This window comes from Microtus ochrogaster, unplaced genomic scaffold, assembly GCF_000317375.1.
Source record: "Microtus ochrogaster isolate Prairie Vole_2 unplaced genomic scaffold, MicOch1.0 UNK17, whole genome shotgun sequence".
Taxonomy (NCBI): domain Eukaryota; kingdom Metazoa; phylum Chordata; class Mammalia; order Rodentia; family Cricetidae; genus Microtus; species Microtus ochrogaster.
Window position 1 is genome coordinate 1,768,342 of NW_004949115.1, and position 18,516 is coordinate 1,786,857.

The 18,516-nt window shown below is 39.0% G+C and overlaps 1 protein-coding gene across 3 annotated transcripts in view; it reads right to left on the reverse strand.

Moving 5' to 3' along the window:
- Vsig1 (V-set and immunoglobulin domain containing 1) overlaps nucleotides 1–18,516 on the reverse strand; it is a 160,010-nt gene that overhangs the window by 26,122 nt on the left and 115,372 nt on the right. Inside the window, exon 1 of one of the 3 annotated variants that reach the window (XM_005367344.3) lies at nucleotides 5,679–5,923. The exons of 1 other annotated variant lie outside the window; for it this stretch is intronic. In XM_005367344.3, coding sequence (XP_005367401.1) covers nucleotides 5,679–5,730 — 52 coding nt within the window. In that variant the 5' untranslated portion in view covers nucleotides 5,731–5,923. Of the gene's footprint in view, nucleotides 1–5,678; nucleotides 5,924–18,516 lie in introns of those variants that run through there. One more of the 3 variants, XM_005367345.3, reaches the window with a different exon arrangement.

The following is an 18,516-nucleotide window of genomic DNA, read 5'->3' on the forward strand; positions in this document are numbered from 1 at the left end:
GCCCATGCCAAGCCTCGTGTCTTTCTTTCTGCCTGCTGCCTGAGAATCAAGACATAAAGCTGTCAGCTACTGCTCCAGTGCAGTGATTGACTGCTTCCTGCCGTAATGATAATAGACTAAATGTCTCAGCACTGACTACCTGGAGCTCATTCAGTTTGGCTTGTATCTCTTTGACATGCATCAATCTAAACTTTATCATGGAACATCATTTACACACTGGTTGTGAGATTTAACAGTTTGAATATATCATATGTTTGGTTGTTTAAGGACATCATACTCCAGAAGTCCCTGTAATAAAGTGAACCACAGGCAGGTGTATGGTTTCTCTGCTCTACAGAAATCAATGAAACAATCAGGGTATCTGAATTCAATACAGAAAATGATTTAGTAGAAGAGGATTTGACAAATCGCCAAAACACTGGGTTTGTAAAAAAGTAAATGAGAAAAGAAAACATAATAATGAAGATAACTTGGTTTTCCCAGACACTATGAAACTCATTCACCCAATAGACACTTAACCCACAGGCCTGAGACAGAAACACTTTTATCTTCTTTTTTCCCTAGAAGTGAAGCCAGGTGGTGGTGGTGCACACCCCTAATCTTAGTAGGTAGTGGCAGTCACATCTCAGAGTTTGAGGCCAGCCTGGTATACACAGGGAGTTCCAGGACAGGCAGGACTACACAGAGAAACCTTTTCCCAAAAAAACAACAAAAACAAAACCAACCAGCCAAACAAAAAAGTGAAAAAATAAATTATATTTATTTTTTTAAAATTTGGTCCTGCCTCAAGTTAGTATACCAGACCTTGTTGATTCTCCAAGGAAGACCTTACCCCTTCTGCGGGGTGAATGCAGGATGGGAGAAGGGGAGTGAGGGGAACTGAGGTTGGTATGTAAAATGGAAAAGCAATTTAATAAAAAAAATATAAAAAAAGGATAAAAAAACAGAGTATTTTGGCTATCAAGGTACTAACAACAGCATCAGGCAGAAAATGCGCCTATAATTGCTTCACATTGGAAGATTATGCTCTGGTGGGAAATTAAAGGAGTTATGATTGGGAAAAAAGTCATGGGAAGAATCTCTGCTCAGACCAATGAGCACTAAAAAAGTGTATATATCACCACAGAAGCAAGGGTTTCAAATTCCAAGTGTAAATCAAGAACTAATGAATAGTCTTGTTTGTACAACCTAACTCTTAAAGAGTGAGAAGAAACATGTACAGAAGAGGTAAAAGGTCCCAGGAGACCAGAGAGACAAGTCAATCCCTCAATGATCTCAGCACAAGCATTGCTTTTCAGTGACAGTAATATAAATGGAATTCATAATATAAATGGATTCAGGAATATTCCAAAGAAATCTGATGACAGAAAAATAAAACACTGAGAAACAAGAGTCTAAAAACCAAGTACATATACTGACACTTCTGATGAGCCTTCAGAAATGGATTTTTCTTATATTTTAATATAAGACAATATGATCCATCAGAAATGATGGATCAGTGGTCTAGAGCATTTTTTACTCTTCAAGATGACGCCGGGCAGGGCGGTGGTGGCGCATGCCTTTAATCCCAGCACTTGGGAGGCAGAGGCAAGTGGATCTTTGTGAGTTCGAGGCCAGCCTGGTCTACAAGAGCTAGTTCCAGGACAGGCTCCAAAACCACAGAGAAACCCTGTCTCGAAAAACCAAAAAAAAAAAAAAAAAAAGAAGAAGACACCGGTATCCTTGTCAGTACCTACATGCTGACTCACAACTATCCCTATCATTCCAGATCGGACGCCCTCTTCGAAACTCCATAGGCACCAGGAACATACATGGTACACATATTCATGTAGGTAAAACATTCATGCACATAAAATAGTTGTAAAAACTTTAAAAAATATTTCCTTCATGGCATAACTGTTCAATTCATCTGTTTAAGGAAATTCAATATTTCAGTGCTTTGTGACACAAACACCAATATTTTTCTATTTTGAAACACATCATACTAATCTATAGAATATGGCACATCATTTAGAGGAACTATGCACATGTCACATATTCTTTAACATCAATAGTATATTTAAAAGCATATAGTTAAGTATAACAAGAATGTTCAGTAGCCTGAAGATGGGAGTACTTGGGTACAATGGCAATAGGTAAATAGAGCAGAGATTCAAACAACTGCAATCATAATAACGGAGTCCCTGAAATACAACTGCCCAATCATTTTTATATTCCAGAATAAGAGACATAAATATATATCAAAATGATATTGTGTTTCTTATCCCAGAATATGAAAATGATTTCCATTATCATTAATTCTGCTCTACACAGGAAAAATATCATTGTGGGTTCACGGGCATTTAGTTTCTAGTTTTAGTTATAATCTAAGTGTTATTTATTAACTCGCGCACTTTAATTTCTCAATTTTTGGCATTTGGCCATTCTTTCAGTTGGCTCTTATGTCCCTTTGAAGGGCCCCACAAATGTGCTTTACTAGCTCAGATCAGTCTTTTGTATTTTCTGTCTTGTACATAGAATAAACCACTTCTGTAAACAGCCTTGTATCTTTGGATTGGACAGTGTGATTGAAAATAAAGATCTGGATAGTAAAGAAAAGAAAGAAAGCATTCTGTTACTGCATATTATTTAATCCTCTAAGATCATGCTCTAGCTCACCACCGTCCAATAGAACTTTCTGTGAAGCTGAGGATGGAGGTGGACGTGGAAATATTCTGCTCCACCCCATTCAGTTCAGTAGTCACTACCCACGTGGAATGTGGCTAGGAAAACCGATGAGGTCATGGTGTAATTTTACTTAACTTGAATTAATTTAAATTTAGATAGTCACATGTGGTTAATGAATAGGGCAAACGTAGTACTAACCAGGAGGTAGCTTTGTGAATATCAGAAGAAAAAGAATTCTTTCTTTGGGTTAAATTTACTTTTTATTGAAAAACAATATTTAAAATTGAGAAAATAAAAATACCCACATTAACCGAATGCACATAAGTAACAGGCTGAAGACTAATACCTGATTTAAATAAAACAAAACCCTGACTTACAATCTTCCTCCATGACTTGATTGAATTAATAAACAAAGCAAAACTGTGAATGTGGTTGAAATGTACATGACTGCTTCTAAAAATAAGTGTTTATCATCTAAGGAAAATAATTCAAGACGTGTATGCTTAAATTAATCAGCATTCTAAAGAGTTTAAATGTGCTCTATTCTGGTGATGATTATGCACCTAAACTGTGGGTAAGGCCCTTGCTTATTTGGAGGATTAGTAGACTACTACTGTGCACAGCACAAATACTACCCGATTGGCTCTACTGGCCGGGTGCATTTCAAGTGATTTCATTTCTGCCCCCTTCCATGTAAAGTTGCTTCATTTTTTTTAGTTGCAGAATAATATAACCAAAGGATCATACAATTTTTGCGTTTGATTTCAAAACCAACATTCAAATATATTACTTCTTTTGAATGCATACCTCCCTTAGATGAAAACAAGAGTGACATATTCCACCAGGTGACAATTACGTATCACATGGAGCTAAAACGATCTGCATCAATTTTTGCAGGAGAAAGTTTTAACTAAAATTAGTTTTGCTGAAATAGAAATTAAAGTAAGACCTCAGACATCGCTGAAAGTATTTTGATTAAACTAACGTCTTCTGATTAGCTGTGCAGAAATTTGATTTTAAATGTGACTATGAAAATCATTTCCAGATGTTTGGGTTTGGGGGTAGGGAATTTTTCTTACAACATGTTTACTATGCAACATGTTTGATACAAAAAAATAGCCTTTCTATGAAACAAATGCAGGTTAAGCATGAAACTGTACTTTTAGAGAGACATTATCAGTTTTCCTCCAGCCATGCCATCAGCTGATGGCTCAGGACAGTGAAGTGACTTGGATGTCTGTGAATAACACATATAGATTACCTAAATCTTCTTTTGTATGACGTTCACACGAACGCGACTACAGTGGATGATATGATATTATACTCCATTTCCACGTCACCTGCTGTGTTATCCGAGTTTGCTTTGGGCCCGCTAAAACACTGCATATGTCAAACAATGACAACAAAACCACACCACTAATTAAAAATATCCAGGTGTTTATGGCTCACTCTGATTGGGCCATCTACTGAAAGTTACAAACAAGATCCAAGCATCATGCTAAGTCATTGTTTAAATAATAAAAAATGAGGTACAAGGCATAGGCTCCATTTGAATGCAATATCCATTCCTATAAAGAGAAATTGATAATTTACTCAAATCTGAGTGGTAAGATTATATTTTCATTTATAAACGTACACATTCTCAAATATAGTGAATATCCATTCTATTTATCATCAGTAAAATTATAGATTTATATGCATATATTTATAATATAAGTCGTTCATGTACCTATTATGATCCTACCTCTAATATAGAACAGGGTAAGACTTTAAATAAAGAATTAAAAGGTGTGCTCATTTAGGGTTGGTGCAGAAAACTTATGGTTTGACCAAAGTAGCTAACAATCAAAGGGAATGACAGAGATTTACCATATTTATTAAATAGAAACAAAATTCTAAGGTAAAGTAACTAAGTAACACGTTTCAGGCTCTATGGCCAGGAAAGATCATGGAATAAATTCAAAATTGCTTTCCGGTGACTTTTGACTCCATAGAACATCTTTGTTTAAACATTTAAGAATGGATATTTAAAGATTTACTACTAACCAGAAGACAATATTAGAATTAGTATTTTTCCTAATCATAAAAAATCAGGAAAATAAAATCAAAATCTTTAATTATATAACTCAGAAGTAACCATGATTATTATATTTCCTTCTTTTAATTTATTATAATTAATGTTTGCGTGTCTTGACAATTCACATATTTTATCCTGAGCAGGCTTTCGTATCACTAAATATGCTTATAAAATTGTAAGCTAATGACAGACTAACATTACGCATGACTGAAAAATAATGTTTGATAAACATTATTGTAGCTACCACAAACTTAACTTAACATCAGAACAGATTGAAAAGACACATGGCGTTTGCTTTAAAACCTCAGCCAAGGGATTTTCCAAATTAATTACCTCTTCTGGGCTTAACAAACAAAACAGTTTGAGTCTCTAAAAATGATTTTGTTCTGCTCAAATCCCTAAAACCAACCATACTGTAATTTCTGCAATGCATTCCTACAACTTGAAAACCAGACTTTGGAGGAAATCTTTGCTAACCGAGTGCTTTATGAGTCTCTCTCGTCACCGAGACAAATATGCTCGCTCACACAGTCTTGAGCCCTGGCTCCGCTTGTTGTGGTAAAGTGAGTGAATCATGGTGAACTCTGGGAAAACAGTGAGCTAATGCAGAAATCTTATCTTTAAGCACAAACTTTGCTTTCTGAGTAAATTCCCTTGTTCACCTTTCAAACTAAATAAAAAAAATTGGGAAAACCAACTGGAAAACATATTTCAGAAGCTGTGTAAGCCAATTTTACTGCAGACTGACCTCCCAATCATCAACACGGAGGAACATACTTGCTAAACAAAAGTTCTGAAAAGAGAAAGAATAGCACACTAATCACAGTCTCTTGGAAGTCTGGGAGAGGAAGATTTCTGTAAAAATTTGCAATTTTAGTCTAAAGAGCAATTTGACTTCCGGTTGCTAGCGATAATTGGAAGATCCATTCCTTACCTGCAAGGCAGTTTAATATCAGAAAGACCTTCCAAAACGCGAACACCATCATCCTGAGAATTGCTTGGAGCAGCAGGTGCCCGTCAGTAGTTTGCCTGAACTAGGCTAGTATGAAACTGGCTTCTTCAATCACACCGAGGTTTGCCAGGCTTATCTGCTGGGCATCACCAAGCAAATAGGCCTCTTCCAGCTTGCTTATTGGGTACAGACCTCTCTCCCAGCAGATCTGTGTTTATTTGAAACACTTTTCCCCGGGTGTGTTCCCTTGATATATTTGCTACTGTGTTAATAATAAACTCATGGATTTAAATTCTTCCAGCTCTTTGTACAGATTCTCTTAGCTCGCATTGTTTAAAATCAAGCTTATTAAAAACTTGTACTTGGAGGAGAGAAGATACAGTTGTAAGAGAACATATGCAAATAAAATCTGACAAGGTTAATTAATTTCAAGTAGGTCCATGAAGATATAGTTGGAGAGAAGTTAAGCAAATAAAATTTGACAAGGCTAATTAATTTCACATAGTTCCACGAAAGTCTTAGAGCATTAACCCACTAAGCACCTTTCATAAACTAGGTTAGTCAATCGGTGATATAGGCTTCCCTGGGGATTTGAGGTTCAGAGAAAGGGCCCAGAGACTGTGAAGTAAAAACGTGTTCATTCCTATGGGAACAAATTCTAAACACATTGCTTTTTTTTAAGGATCATCATCTATCAAAAATGGAAGTAAAATTCCATTCTTATGTCTTCCAAGTTAGAAACGATGCAATACTCACTAACTTAATGTGCAAAATCAGGGGAGTTAATAGATGCTCCAAGTTTGCCATTAGTTGAGTCTGCGTTTTTGCAGAATTAAGTTACTTTTTAGATGCTACGGGGTTTGTTTGGAAATTAGGGGTTCACTAGGTGGGCATGGGAGAAGGTGAGCATGTTTTAAGATACTCTGAGAAACCTAAGGGCGTCCCTAGTCCTGCTTCCCGCTCTATAGCAGCTCTCAGCAGCTGCCTTGTGAAGGCTCTTCTGGACTTCTTCATCCTGTATCCCAGTCTTGGGCTAAGGCCCCAACTCTAGTAAGGCATTTTCAGTAACACTCTCCATGGACTGCCAGCATGCCTAGAGTCCTGCATCTGGATTCCCAGCTTCTTATGATCTGATCCTCATTACATCTCAACTTTAGCCACAGGAAATGCCGTAGAGATTTATTGCTCAGTGTTTAGTCAGATGAAAAACGCCCGTTTCAAACGACATGCTTTATGAACTTTAATTTAGGAAAAAAAAACGATTTTACCTCTATCTTTCTTCAGCCAAGTGAATTCCTCCCTCTTCAGAAAACCATTTCATGTTCATCAGAACAGACTCCTCCTTCTAAACCTTTCCCTATCCACACCTATGTCTGATGCCAAACCTTAAGGACTTCCATTCCTTAGAATTTTCCTTTCCCTCATTTTGCTGCCTAAGCATACCCTTAGACTTTGTAAATAAATGTACATGTCAACCCTCCTCTGGGTGCCCTTGCTTATCAATTTACATTTTGTTTGGAGGTGATTAATATTGGAAATTGGTACTCAAATGTTCCCTGGAGTTTCCTTTTCATTAACTGAGTCTCACCTAAATCCAGTGACAGTGTGCCCTTTGAGGACAGTGAGCTCCTTCGGGGAGAAAGATTAGGCCTTATGTGGGAAGGTCATCGCTTAAGAGTGTGTCCCAAAATGGACCCAATAATCCATATTCTTGCAGCAGCAATATGATGAGTCATATTCCCAGACCTATGCAGACCTTCCTTGAGAACCAGCTTAATTTGGGGTACTGAGCAATAGAGAATGGGAAGAAAGAGAAGAAATAGCAGATGGCAGAGAAAACCAGGTTTTCCTCTTCAAGGTAGGAATTGTACACAAGACATTTTTCTGCAAATCAGTATTGGGTGTCCTTGATACCTCCTTTCCCTTCTGAGCCCACCTTCACAGTTCCCTGAGTTCCTAGGTTGTCACTATGGGAGAATTCACTCCGCAGATATTTAATACTCCAAAGTTTTTCCTCCTTTCTACCTGTATTCCTCCAGGAAGCAGCCCCTTCTGTAAAAGAAGATCCCACCTTCAGGGAAGGAGGGAACCGATGAATAATCTGCAATCCTTTTTCATTGTTTGATGATCAATTGTTTCTGTCCTCTAAATACATTTCTGATCAGGAGAATTAATCAATGCGACATGGAGACAAAGTGTAGGGAAAGTTCTGCACTAGAGGACAGCTCGTAGGCTGGCCCTTTGGAGGCTCTCACCAGTTCTTCTGAGCCCTGGGTAAGCTTTGGATTCTAAGGCCATCAAATCTCCAAAAGAGCCAGCGTTCACATTTAGAAAACATTGGCATTTCTATGGAGGTGAGTAAAGAAAGAGCTTGTTTAGACTGAGCCATTTTCTGTTTTCTCTTGCTTTGTTGAAAATTGCACTGTATGGTACTGCATTTACATCAGTTCCACTCCCTTTCCTCCCCACGAGAATTCCTCCCTTTCTCCCTTCCACTCCCTCTCAAATTCATGACCTAGTCTCCTTTTTGGGTACAGTGCTTTCCAACCAGGGGATTATGTTTCCTCCCACATTCCATATGTGACCGTGGCAGAGTTTCAATATAACCAATTGCCTGTTTTATTTTTATAAACTTGACAAAAAATCTAGACATATCTGGCAAAGGAATCTCAGCTGTGAAAATGCCTCAATAACAGGCCTGTCGGCAAGTCTATATGATGCTTTCTTGATTAAACGATTGATGTGGGGTGTGTGCAGACCACTGGAGTCCTGGGTTGTATAAGAAAGCAAACTGAGCAAGACAAGGGACACTAAGCAGCATCTCTCCATGGTTTTTGCTTCAGGTCCTGCCTTGACGTACTGCTTTGGCTTCCTCCAATGGACTGTGCCCTGGGATATGTAAACCAAAGACCACTTTCCTCAAGTTGTTTTTGTTTGTCTTGTGCTATCACCGCAATAGAAACCCTAAAACACTGATATTTATAACTAGAAAACTTTGGGGGAATGAAAAGAGTATTACTGAACCAGGCAGTTGGCACATGCCTTTAATCCCAGCACTCGGGAGGCAGAGGCAGGAGAATCTTTGTGAGTTTGAGGCCAGACTGGTCTACAAGAGCTAGTTCCAGGACAGGCTCCAAAACCACAGAGAAACCCTGTCTCAAAAAAAAAAAAAAAGAAAAAAGAAAAAAAGAAAAGAGCATTATTGGCAATTACATGAGATGGACAGGGTAAAATGAAACAGATCCAGACAAGCCTGGATATCTAGCCACCCATCCACGTAAGAATGCTAGACCCTGAACATGGAAAAGCACGCTGACTAACGCAACATGGCTGAATTAGTTGGCTCTATGATTAGTGGAGAAGAGTAAACAATTTGAGGGTTTTGCCAACACTATTTGTAACGGGATGTTTCCCAAAAATCACTCTGGAACATTTAAGGAAAATGTCTATACTGTGTTCATATAAAACCTAGCGGTTCCATTAAACTCCAAGAAATCATGCAAATTCTCTCTCTGAAACTGAAGTTTTATGTTGCTTGACCACTGCTCAAAAGAAGTAGGCCATTAAATGGCACATGAAATATTAGTCTTCACATTTTTGGAGGGCTTTATAATTTTTAAACTGCTTTTCCATTTTCTTCCCACGACTGGAGATAAAATAAGTAGGGCAGGTATTATCTCCATTTTCAAAAAACCGAAGCCCAAAAACTTTGTATTTTTCCCCAAGGCCACACAGCACACATTAGACGCTGTTCCCATCACATGGACAGTGGCACACTGATTATGTTGCAACAAATACGCTACTGCCTTCAGAGTTGTTTCCTGGGAACGTTCAGAAATGCGTGGTATCAGATTACTCCCTCATTTTTAACTTAAAAAAAGCAATTCATTTAGAATGCAAAGGGATTTAAACAAAAACAGAAGTGTACAAAAGAAAATCCCATCTCTAGCCCTCCGTCCTCAGTTCATCGTTTAGTTCAATTTCATCCTCATGCCCACAAGCAACAGGCTGTTGGCATGTACCTCAGAGCTTTTTCTATACAATTACACACAGAAACACACAATGAACCTGGGTGTGGCAGCTCATGCCTGTAATCCACTACGCGGGAATCTGAGGGTAGGGAGATTTCTGTGAGTTCAAGGATAACCTGGGCAAGAGTCTGAGACCTTATCTCAAACAAACAAATGAACAAGCAAAACCTAGAAACAAAATCCTCTCAAGAGACACACAATGATTTTTAATGGAAAACTGATCATGTTATGCATATTATTCTATAACTTGATTTTCCTGCATAAAAAGCATTTTTAGTCTTTATGCCCAATTATATCTACAGATCTGCCCTATTTGTTTTAAAGACTACATAATATCTCATAGTATATGCATGATTCTTTCTTCTGTACAAATAGAAAATTAATACTAGAATAAGTCATTTCCTTGTTTTGCTATTACATACAATGGTGCAAGGAATATCCTTTACTTAGATTTTGCCCATTCATATGGCTATTTTTATCAGTTGGGTTCCTATAGGTTTTATAATCATTTCTGTAGTGAAGGATTGCTGAATGGAAGGATACTGGTAGACTATAAGCTTGCATTTCGTTCATTTGCACTATTATCACAGTTAAAACAGGATGCTGTCCTATGCTTTCATGTGTACCTCTGCACCTCAGGCAACATGTTCTAGGTTGCTGATAGAGCAGAATAGGCTCCAAGCTGAAAATCAATCCTACTGCTCTCTGTTTCTCTCAGAGCTATGGATTGTAAACTCCTGGAAGTTGGCTAGGAATTTTTTTTATCTTTTTCTATTTTTCATGTGTGTAGGCATATATATGACATATGTGTCTGTGTGCATGTGTACGCTCAAGGTTAATGCTGAGAATCACTCTCAACCATTCTTCAAAGTGGCATACACATCAGATTCCATGTTGAAATAACCTATGGAAGACACTGGATTAAATAAAACAAAATTAAAATCTCTTAAAATTTTTGAAAAAAGAACTGAGCATTTTAAAGACTCTGAAATCCACGCTTCCCTGACGCCATCACCTCTGTGACCTCGCCTGCCATCCCTACCTCTCACTCCTCTGCGCCAGCCACACTGCTCTCTGCTTAGTAAGTTGCCACCTTTTAGAATGTTCCTTTGGGGGGGCTCATACTACATTTGAATATTTCCTCTCAGATATGAACAGAGAAAATTCCTTTGCTATCTTCTAGTCTCTGCTAAACCGTTTTTTCCCCCCAAGGTGTCCATTTTTCCTCACTGTTTTAAAAGACAGGGTTTTGCTATGTAGCCCTAGCTGACATGAAACTCACTGTGTAGACCAGACTGGTCTCAAACCTTCAATGATCCTTCTGCATCTAAGGGTCTTCTAAGTGTGGGACTACAAGCTGTTTACACAATTTTCTTTTTTTCTTTTTTTTTTTTTCGAGGCAGGGTTTCTATGTGGTTTTGGGGCCTGTCCTGGAACTAGCTCTGTAGACCAGGCTGGTCTCGAACTCACAGAGATCCACCTGCCTCTGCCTCCCGAGTGCTGGGATTAAAGGCGTGCGCCACCACCGCCCGGCTGTTTACACAATTTTCAATTTTGACTTCTCCCCAGACTTCCAATCACCTTCAACCTTTTAACTTGTTCTAACATACAACACTCTCCCTCATCTATGTTTCCCACCATGATTTCAGTTACTCAAGGTTAAGCATATCTCAAAACCACTAAATATTAAATTCTAGAAATAAAAACTTGCTTAAATACCTTTCATTATATTCCAATTATTCTATTTTAATAGTTGCTTTAAACCAATCCCTTACTGAGCTTATTTTATAAATTAAACTATGCCTTAGTCATGCATGTATAGGAGAAAACACAATATATACATGTATACATTCTTACATACATATGTGCACATATCCAGCTTTCTCTGTATATATATTCTGCTTTCTCCTACACACACTATAAATATACATATACTTATACATACACACCTCACCAGGGGTCTCAGAACATATCTTCTATTAACAAGAAGGGGATACTGTACTAGTTTACTCAGCAAGAGTGTATGATTCAAAACGCTAAGAATTCACAGGTTTTGTTCGCTATTTATTCTGAGTGCTTAGAACAGTGCCTGACATGTAGCTAGTGTATAAGAACTACTTAGTGGGAAAACATGCAATCCACTTGAAATTTATTTTTCTGGATTGTAAGATACAGTAGGGCAATTTTAAATATTCTAACGCTCCAGATAGTGTCCAAACATTGGCCTGTGAGTGAGATTTGCTCTTTGGAGATAGTAAGTCACTTGACACCAAGTCTCATTTAAGTAGTGCTGGTGTGTAGTTAAGAATTAGGTGTGATTGCAGTAGAATCTGTTACTTTGATTGGGTTTAGAGCTGACTCAGAGGCAATCTGAGGTTTCCAAAAGTGATCTATGCCATTCTTATGGAAGCTACAGGTGAATCCGAGACAAAGATCCACAGAAACAAGAGGATGAGAGTGAGACATCCTTGCTAAAGCTTTTCACACCGTAGGGTTTGTTCACCAAAACAGTTATCATGAAGAAAATGGAGTTTATGGGACTTTTCAAATGTATGTTTATGTCTTGTATTTTTAGTTTTAATTACATATGAATAGGCGTAATATTGTCAGTGCTTACAGCCTACACATTATGTTTCTGTGGAATGGCTCCAAAGAAGGTGTTTCAAGGAGCATATAAATGCCAGAGCCAGGACTTTCAATGTCAGCTGGCTCTGGAACCGCTGATCTTAAGTTGTGGTTAAATCACGATGGCTTTAAGGACCTGGTTGGATATTGGCACCTACCAAATGCTTAAAAGCAGTATGGTGAATTCTATTTTTCATACTCATGGTAACTCAAGCTTAGTATTTTGAAGGATAACACTCATCTAGATGCATTTGTTGTATTATATTTATTTTTTAACATAATCAGCCCCAACAATAACAACAGGTTAACACTGGTTTGCCTTGCAAACAATAAACAGAAGTTGTATTTTTTTATGATTGTATCAATAACAAAATGGGAAGTTTCAGGGCAAGAACCCCAACAAATCAAACTCTCCAGTGAATGTTGTGATGCTGTTACACGCGGAGAGTCACCCTTGCCCTACTGTGCACACGTACAAGGCCTGGAATTCCTGTCAGCAATGAATCTAATACAAACTTGCAGTTCTCAAGTGTACGCTCTGGGTATCTGACTGAGAATCTTCCAGAATCTTCTAGAAAATTGCTTATTTGTGCTATGAAGCAGGACCACTTTGGGTGTATATTTAAAGAGGGCCATGAAGGTTCCTGTCCAGCTGAATTTGGGAACTACTTGTTTCCTGTCCTAAAAGGAAGAACTATGCAGGAAGTTCTTTGGCAAATCATGTTTTAACAGTAACAGTGAGTCAGCTTCCATTGAGTAGCCTGAGATTGCTTACCGAGCGATAGTAGAGAGGCTGGAAAAGGTTAGTACCAGGAACTCCATGTTAACCGATAGCATGACTCAACTGGCTGTGTACATTAAAGTGTTTGGGGAAGCCTACTCCTAAGTAATTTGTATTGACGCACTGTACAAACACATGCCATAAAGTCTGCTTTGGTTTTTTTTTTTTTTTGGTTTTTCGAGACAGGGTTTCTCCTTGGCTTTGGAGCCTGTCCTGGCACTAGCTCTGTAGACCAGGCTGGTCTCGAACTCACAGAGATCCGCCTGCCTCTGCCTCCCGAGTGCTGGGATTAAAGGCGTGCGCCACCACCGCCCGGCAAGTCTGCTTTGGGAAAAAAAATCACACGTATGAGGCTGCACAGAACCCATGTAGATAACACACATACGTGTGCACACACATCTATATTTCACACAACGGCATCCTAGACCCCCCATTGTTTCCATTTAGGAGAAATCAAACTATGAAGAATCACATTCTAATGTATGACCGTAGGGCTCTGATGTTTTAATCAGTTACATCTAATATGCTTTGAAAATGCCATATCTCATCCAAAAGAATCTTAAAAACCGGAAGTGCTGAGACTGACATGAAAATATTGAACCATTTTACAAATGTACAAGTTGGTTAAGGGTATCTGAGATATATTACAGGCTACCCAGTGATAACACCTTACTAGATGACAGTTAGCGACCTTGTTAAGTCTTTTATTTGCAGCGGTCACAGAGCTTGCCATTGACTGAACAAGGACTTCGGTTCTGGTGTGACTGATCCAAAGCTCATGCAATTCCCCATTATATTCTAAGATCTCTTGGTACCCAGAAAGAAACAGGAAACTATTTAGTCAACATACAGTCCTGCTTCCCAAGCTTACATTCTTGTCAAGAAAACAAGACAAATACACACAGCACAGAGGTTAATACTAAGTAATATAGGATTGTTACAGGCTTTGATAGGTGTTACAGACAACAATAAGTACAAAAAGGGCAATGTGGCATGTATGTAGAGATATGCTGGTGATACCCAATGATCATTGTTACTTGAGTTCCATTGAAGTCTACCTGGCAGGAGATAAGAATTCTGAGAGGATACGAACAGGATGTTATTTAATTGACTGACACACAATAATCGTGCATATTTATGAGGTACCATATGTTATTTCGATACATGTGCAATATGCAACAGTCAGATCAGAGCAGTGTTTTTGAAGATCAAGATTTGTAATGGACAATGAAGAGATAGATAGAGCTGCAGCATTTCTGAGGGCAGGAATAATAGGCAAAGAAATAAAACCACTTATGTGAAAGTCCTAGAAAGAAACTAGGATTAAATAGGTCAAAAATATGAAAAACTTGGGGATGGGATTCAGACATGAAGAAGCTCGTAAAGTACACAGCAAAAGTAGCAGAAAATAACAAATTTGGTGGATTCCATTGAAGTTACTTTAAAGGAGAGATAATCAAAAGGCCTAGGTTTTGTTGGTGGTGGTTGGTTTGTTGGATGTTAGTTCTGCATTGAGGGAGTTTATGATTTGTGTGTGTGTGTGTGTGCGTGTGCGTGTATGCCTGTACATGTGTACTCTTACACGTCGAAGCCATCAGCCAACTTCAGTTGTCATTCTATGGGTACTAACCACCTTTTTGTTTATTTGGGACAGTGTTTGGAACATGCCTAGCAGGCTAACCTAGGTGGTCAGTGAGCCTCAGAGATGGGCCTGTCTCAGTCTTCCTGACACTAGGATTACAAACACATACTATTGTGCCCTTTATTTTTTACATGGTGGTGCTGGATAGGTTTATATCATCGATACAAGCTAAAGTCATTGGAGAGACAGGAATCTCAATTAACAAAATGTATCCATAATACGAGACTGCAGTCAAGCTGTATGGCATTTTCTTTTTTCTTTTCTTAACTTTTGGAGATTATTGTAATAATAAAAACATTATTGTAAAAATAAATTAAATTTTTCTTAATTAGTGATTGATGTGAGTTGGCCCAGCTCATTGTGGGTGCTGTCATCTCTGGGCTGGTGGCCCTGGGGTCTATAAGAAAGCAGGCGGGGAGTGTCCTTCCCTCAGAGCTCAGGGAACCCCATGGAAGAGGAGACAGAATAAGTATGGCAACCAGAAGGGATGGAAGACACCAGGAGAAGAAGGCCCTCTAAATCAAGTGAACGAAGCTTACAGAGACCAAAGCAGCAAGCAAGCATAGAGCCTACATGGGTCTGCACCAGGTCTTCCAAATATATATTATAGCTTTCAGTTTAATATTTTATGGGATTTATCTGTGTGTGAATGAGTGGGTTTCTGATTCTTGTGCCTTTTCTTAGGACTTTTTCTTCTGTTGATTGGTGCTGTTCAACTATGATGTGACAGTTTTTCTTTATCTACTATATTTTATTTGGTTGTGTTTGGTTGTTAGCTCTTAGAAACCTGTTCTTTTCAAATGAGAGACAGAAAGGGAGTGGATCTGGATGGGAGGGGTGGTGGGGAGAAACTGGGAGGAGTAGAGGGAGGGGAAACTGTAATCAGTATATATTGTATGAAAAGATTCTATTTTTATTATAAGGGGTAATGATGATGATGATGTAGAAGGCAGGCTGAGCAAGTCATGAGGAGCAAGTCAGTAAGAAGCACCCCTCCATGGCCTCTGCATCAGCTCCTGTCTCCAAGTTCCTGCTTTGCTTAAGTTCCTGCCCTCACTGCCTTTGATGATGAACTGTTACATGGGAGTGTGAGTGAAATAAATCCTTTCTTCCCTAACTTGCTATGGTTTGCTATTGGTCATGATGATTCATCACAGAAATGGTGCCCTTAAACTAAGATACATGGGTTATGGTGATTGAATTCAGGTTCTAGTGCTGGCCAAACAAGAACTTATGCACTGTATTTAGTTTTGGATATGTTTTGTTTTTGTTGTGTTTGAAGCAGCAGCATAGTAAAGTGACAAAGAGCACAGAATCTTTATGGATTCTGTCAACAATTGAGAGGCCATGAGCAACTTACCTAACATCTTTGGCCTGTATTTTCTTAATCTTTAAGATAAGATGTAACAAGGCCCACTTTGTAAGAATTATTAAATAAGTTATTATTTGTGAAATGCTTACAATAGTGTCTACAGGTACTAGGTGCTATCAAATGTGAGAAATTCTAATATTTCTTATAAATATCTTTCCTCAGTGGATAATAGAATAAAAAGGATAACAAAGCAGAAGGAGATACCATGGGGAAGGAAGGGAACCAGTTGAGGTGGGGAAGGAATCGCGGGGGCAGGAAAGGGGGAAATGAATGGGAAGAAGGTATAATGAATGACACATAGTCAGGAAGATGCCATGATAAAATCCATTACTTTGCAGGGTAAATTTTAAAATTAATCTAAAAAATGGTTTGATTTTCTGGACGTGGGTTTTCTCACTTAAAATAAGCCCAAGTTAAACCCAAATGGTTCACAAAGTAAAACCAAAACAACAAATATGTAAGTGGTGGAATGGCAACTCAGTCAGAGGAAGAAGGGCTGGCGAGAGTAAGCAAAGAGAGGCTGGAGGGGCAAGTGCAACCAGAATGTATCATATACATGTGTGAAATTGAATAATTCACAAAATATTTAAAGGAAGAAAATGAAAAAGCATGAATTTTTGTTGTGTTAATTCTTTGAGAATTTCCTGTATTATATTCTGACCATATTCGCCCCTTCCCTAACTCCTCTCAGATCCACCCACTCTTACTTTCCCAACTTTGCGTCCTTATTTTTATAAGTACACTGAACCCAATTTGTCCCGCCTTTGTACTACTACTGGGTATGTGGTCGTCCACTGGAGTGAGGGAAACAAACTAGGGGCCACGCTTTTAAACAAAGCAAGCTCTTCCTCTTCCAATAGCCACCAACTGCCTCAATTAGAGGTGAGACCTTGGCCCCACCTCCTCACTAGGGATTTTGTCTGCTTTGAGCTTGCTCAGGTATTTTGTGTGCTGTTGCCACCACCGTGAATTCGTGGAACTCTTGTGTACAGAAAACTGTTTGCTTACAATTCTCACTGCCTCTGCCTTTTGCAGTCTTGCCACTTCCTTCCCCATGGTGATCCCTGAGCCTTGGAGGAGGTATGTGATAAATGGCCATTTAGAGCTGAGAATTTATTATTATTCTATGCACGTGGTCAGTGGCAGGTCTCTGTGTTAATTGCCATCTATGGCAAAAATAAATGTTTCTGATGAGGGCTGAGAAAGGAACTAATTTATGGGTATAACAGTAAGGCAGTAGGAGTCAGTTTAACACGTGCCTACTTAGCAGGAAAAAATAGTAGTAATGGGTTCTCCCTGGAGTGTATGCTCTGCCTAATCAAAGGCTCTTGGCTCTGATAATGGTATGTGTTGGGGGTTTCATCTTGTGGAGCAGGCCTTAAGTCCAATGAGAAAGCAGTTGGCTGCTCTCGTGACGCTTGTGTCTGTACTGCATCAGTGGGGAGACCTTGCCGAGCTAATTGGTACTGCAGCTCACAGGGTTCACAGCTGGGTTAAATTTGACCATTTTCTCTTCCAGCACATTCGTAGCACCTTCCGGCTCTATGGAAAGCTGGCCAGTAGAGATGACGCTTTCAGATGAGTACAAGCATGACTGCTCAGTGTTCTATGGCACAAGCATGTGGTATCTTCCGTAGTTGGAGGTCTATGGGGTCTCACTGCGCAACAATTCCAAAAGGGGTAAGCCATTCCTGGCTCTTGGATTTTTTACTTCTTAGCCTGTGGTGTCTAGTGCTATCAGGTGACTACATTTAAATCCTTCTTATATGTATATATTTTAAAATGCTCCCACAGGATAATATTTCTATATGGCCTTTTCAAAAGATCTATAATAATTAGTTTTTATAGACACCTTTTCAGGCTCGGCAGAAGCTTTTCCTACCAAGACTGAGACGGCCAATGTGGTGGCTAAGAAGATCATAGAAGAAATCTTCCCAAGGTTTGGGATACCCACGTTAATCAAGTCTGATAATGGACCTGCCTTTGTTGCCCAGGTAAGTCAGGGACTGGCCACCCAATTGGCCAGTAATTGTAAAAAATTACAATGTGTTTACCGACCCCAGAGTCAGGTCAGGTAGAAAGGATGAATATAAATTCTAAAAAGAGACCTGCGGGAATGACTGGACAGCCCTCCTTCCCTTTGCCCTCTTCCAGGTTAGGAACACCCCAGGGCGATTTAAACTCACCCCTTATGAGATTCTATGTGGAGAACAGCTACTGCTCACTGAGTCGGGTGGAATGTATAATCCTGATGCTGTTCTTTCTAGACCTTTATTTTCCCACCTAAAGGCCCTTGAAATGGTGAGACGCCAGATCTGGGAACAACTGAAGGAAGTATGCATCTCTGCCTGGATCCACGCCTCCCACGT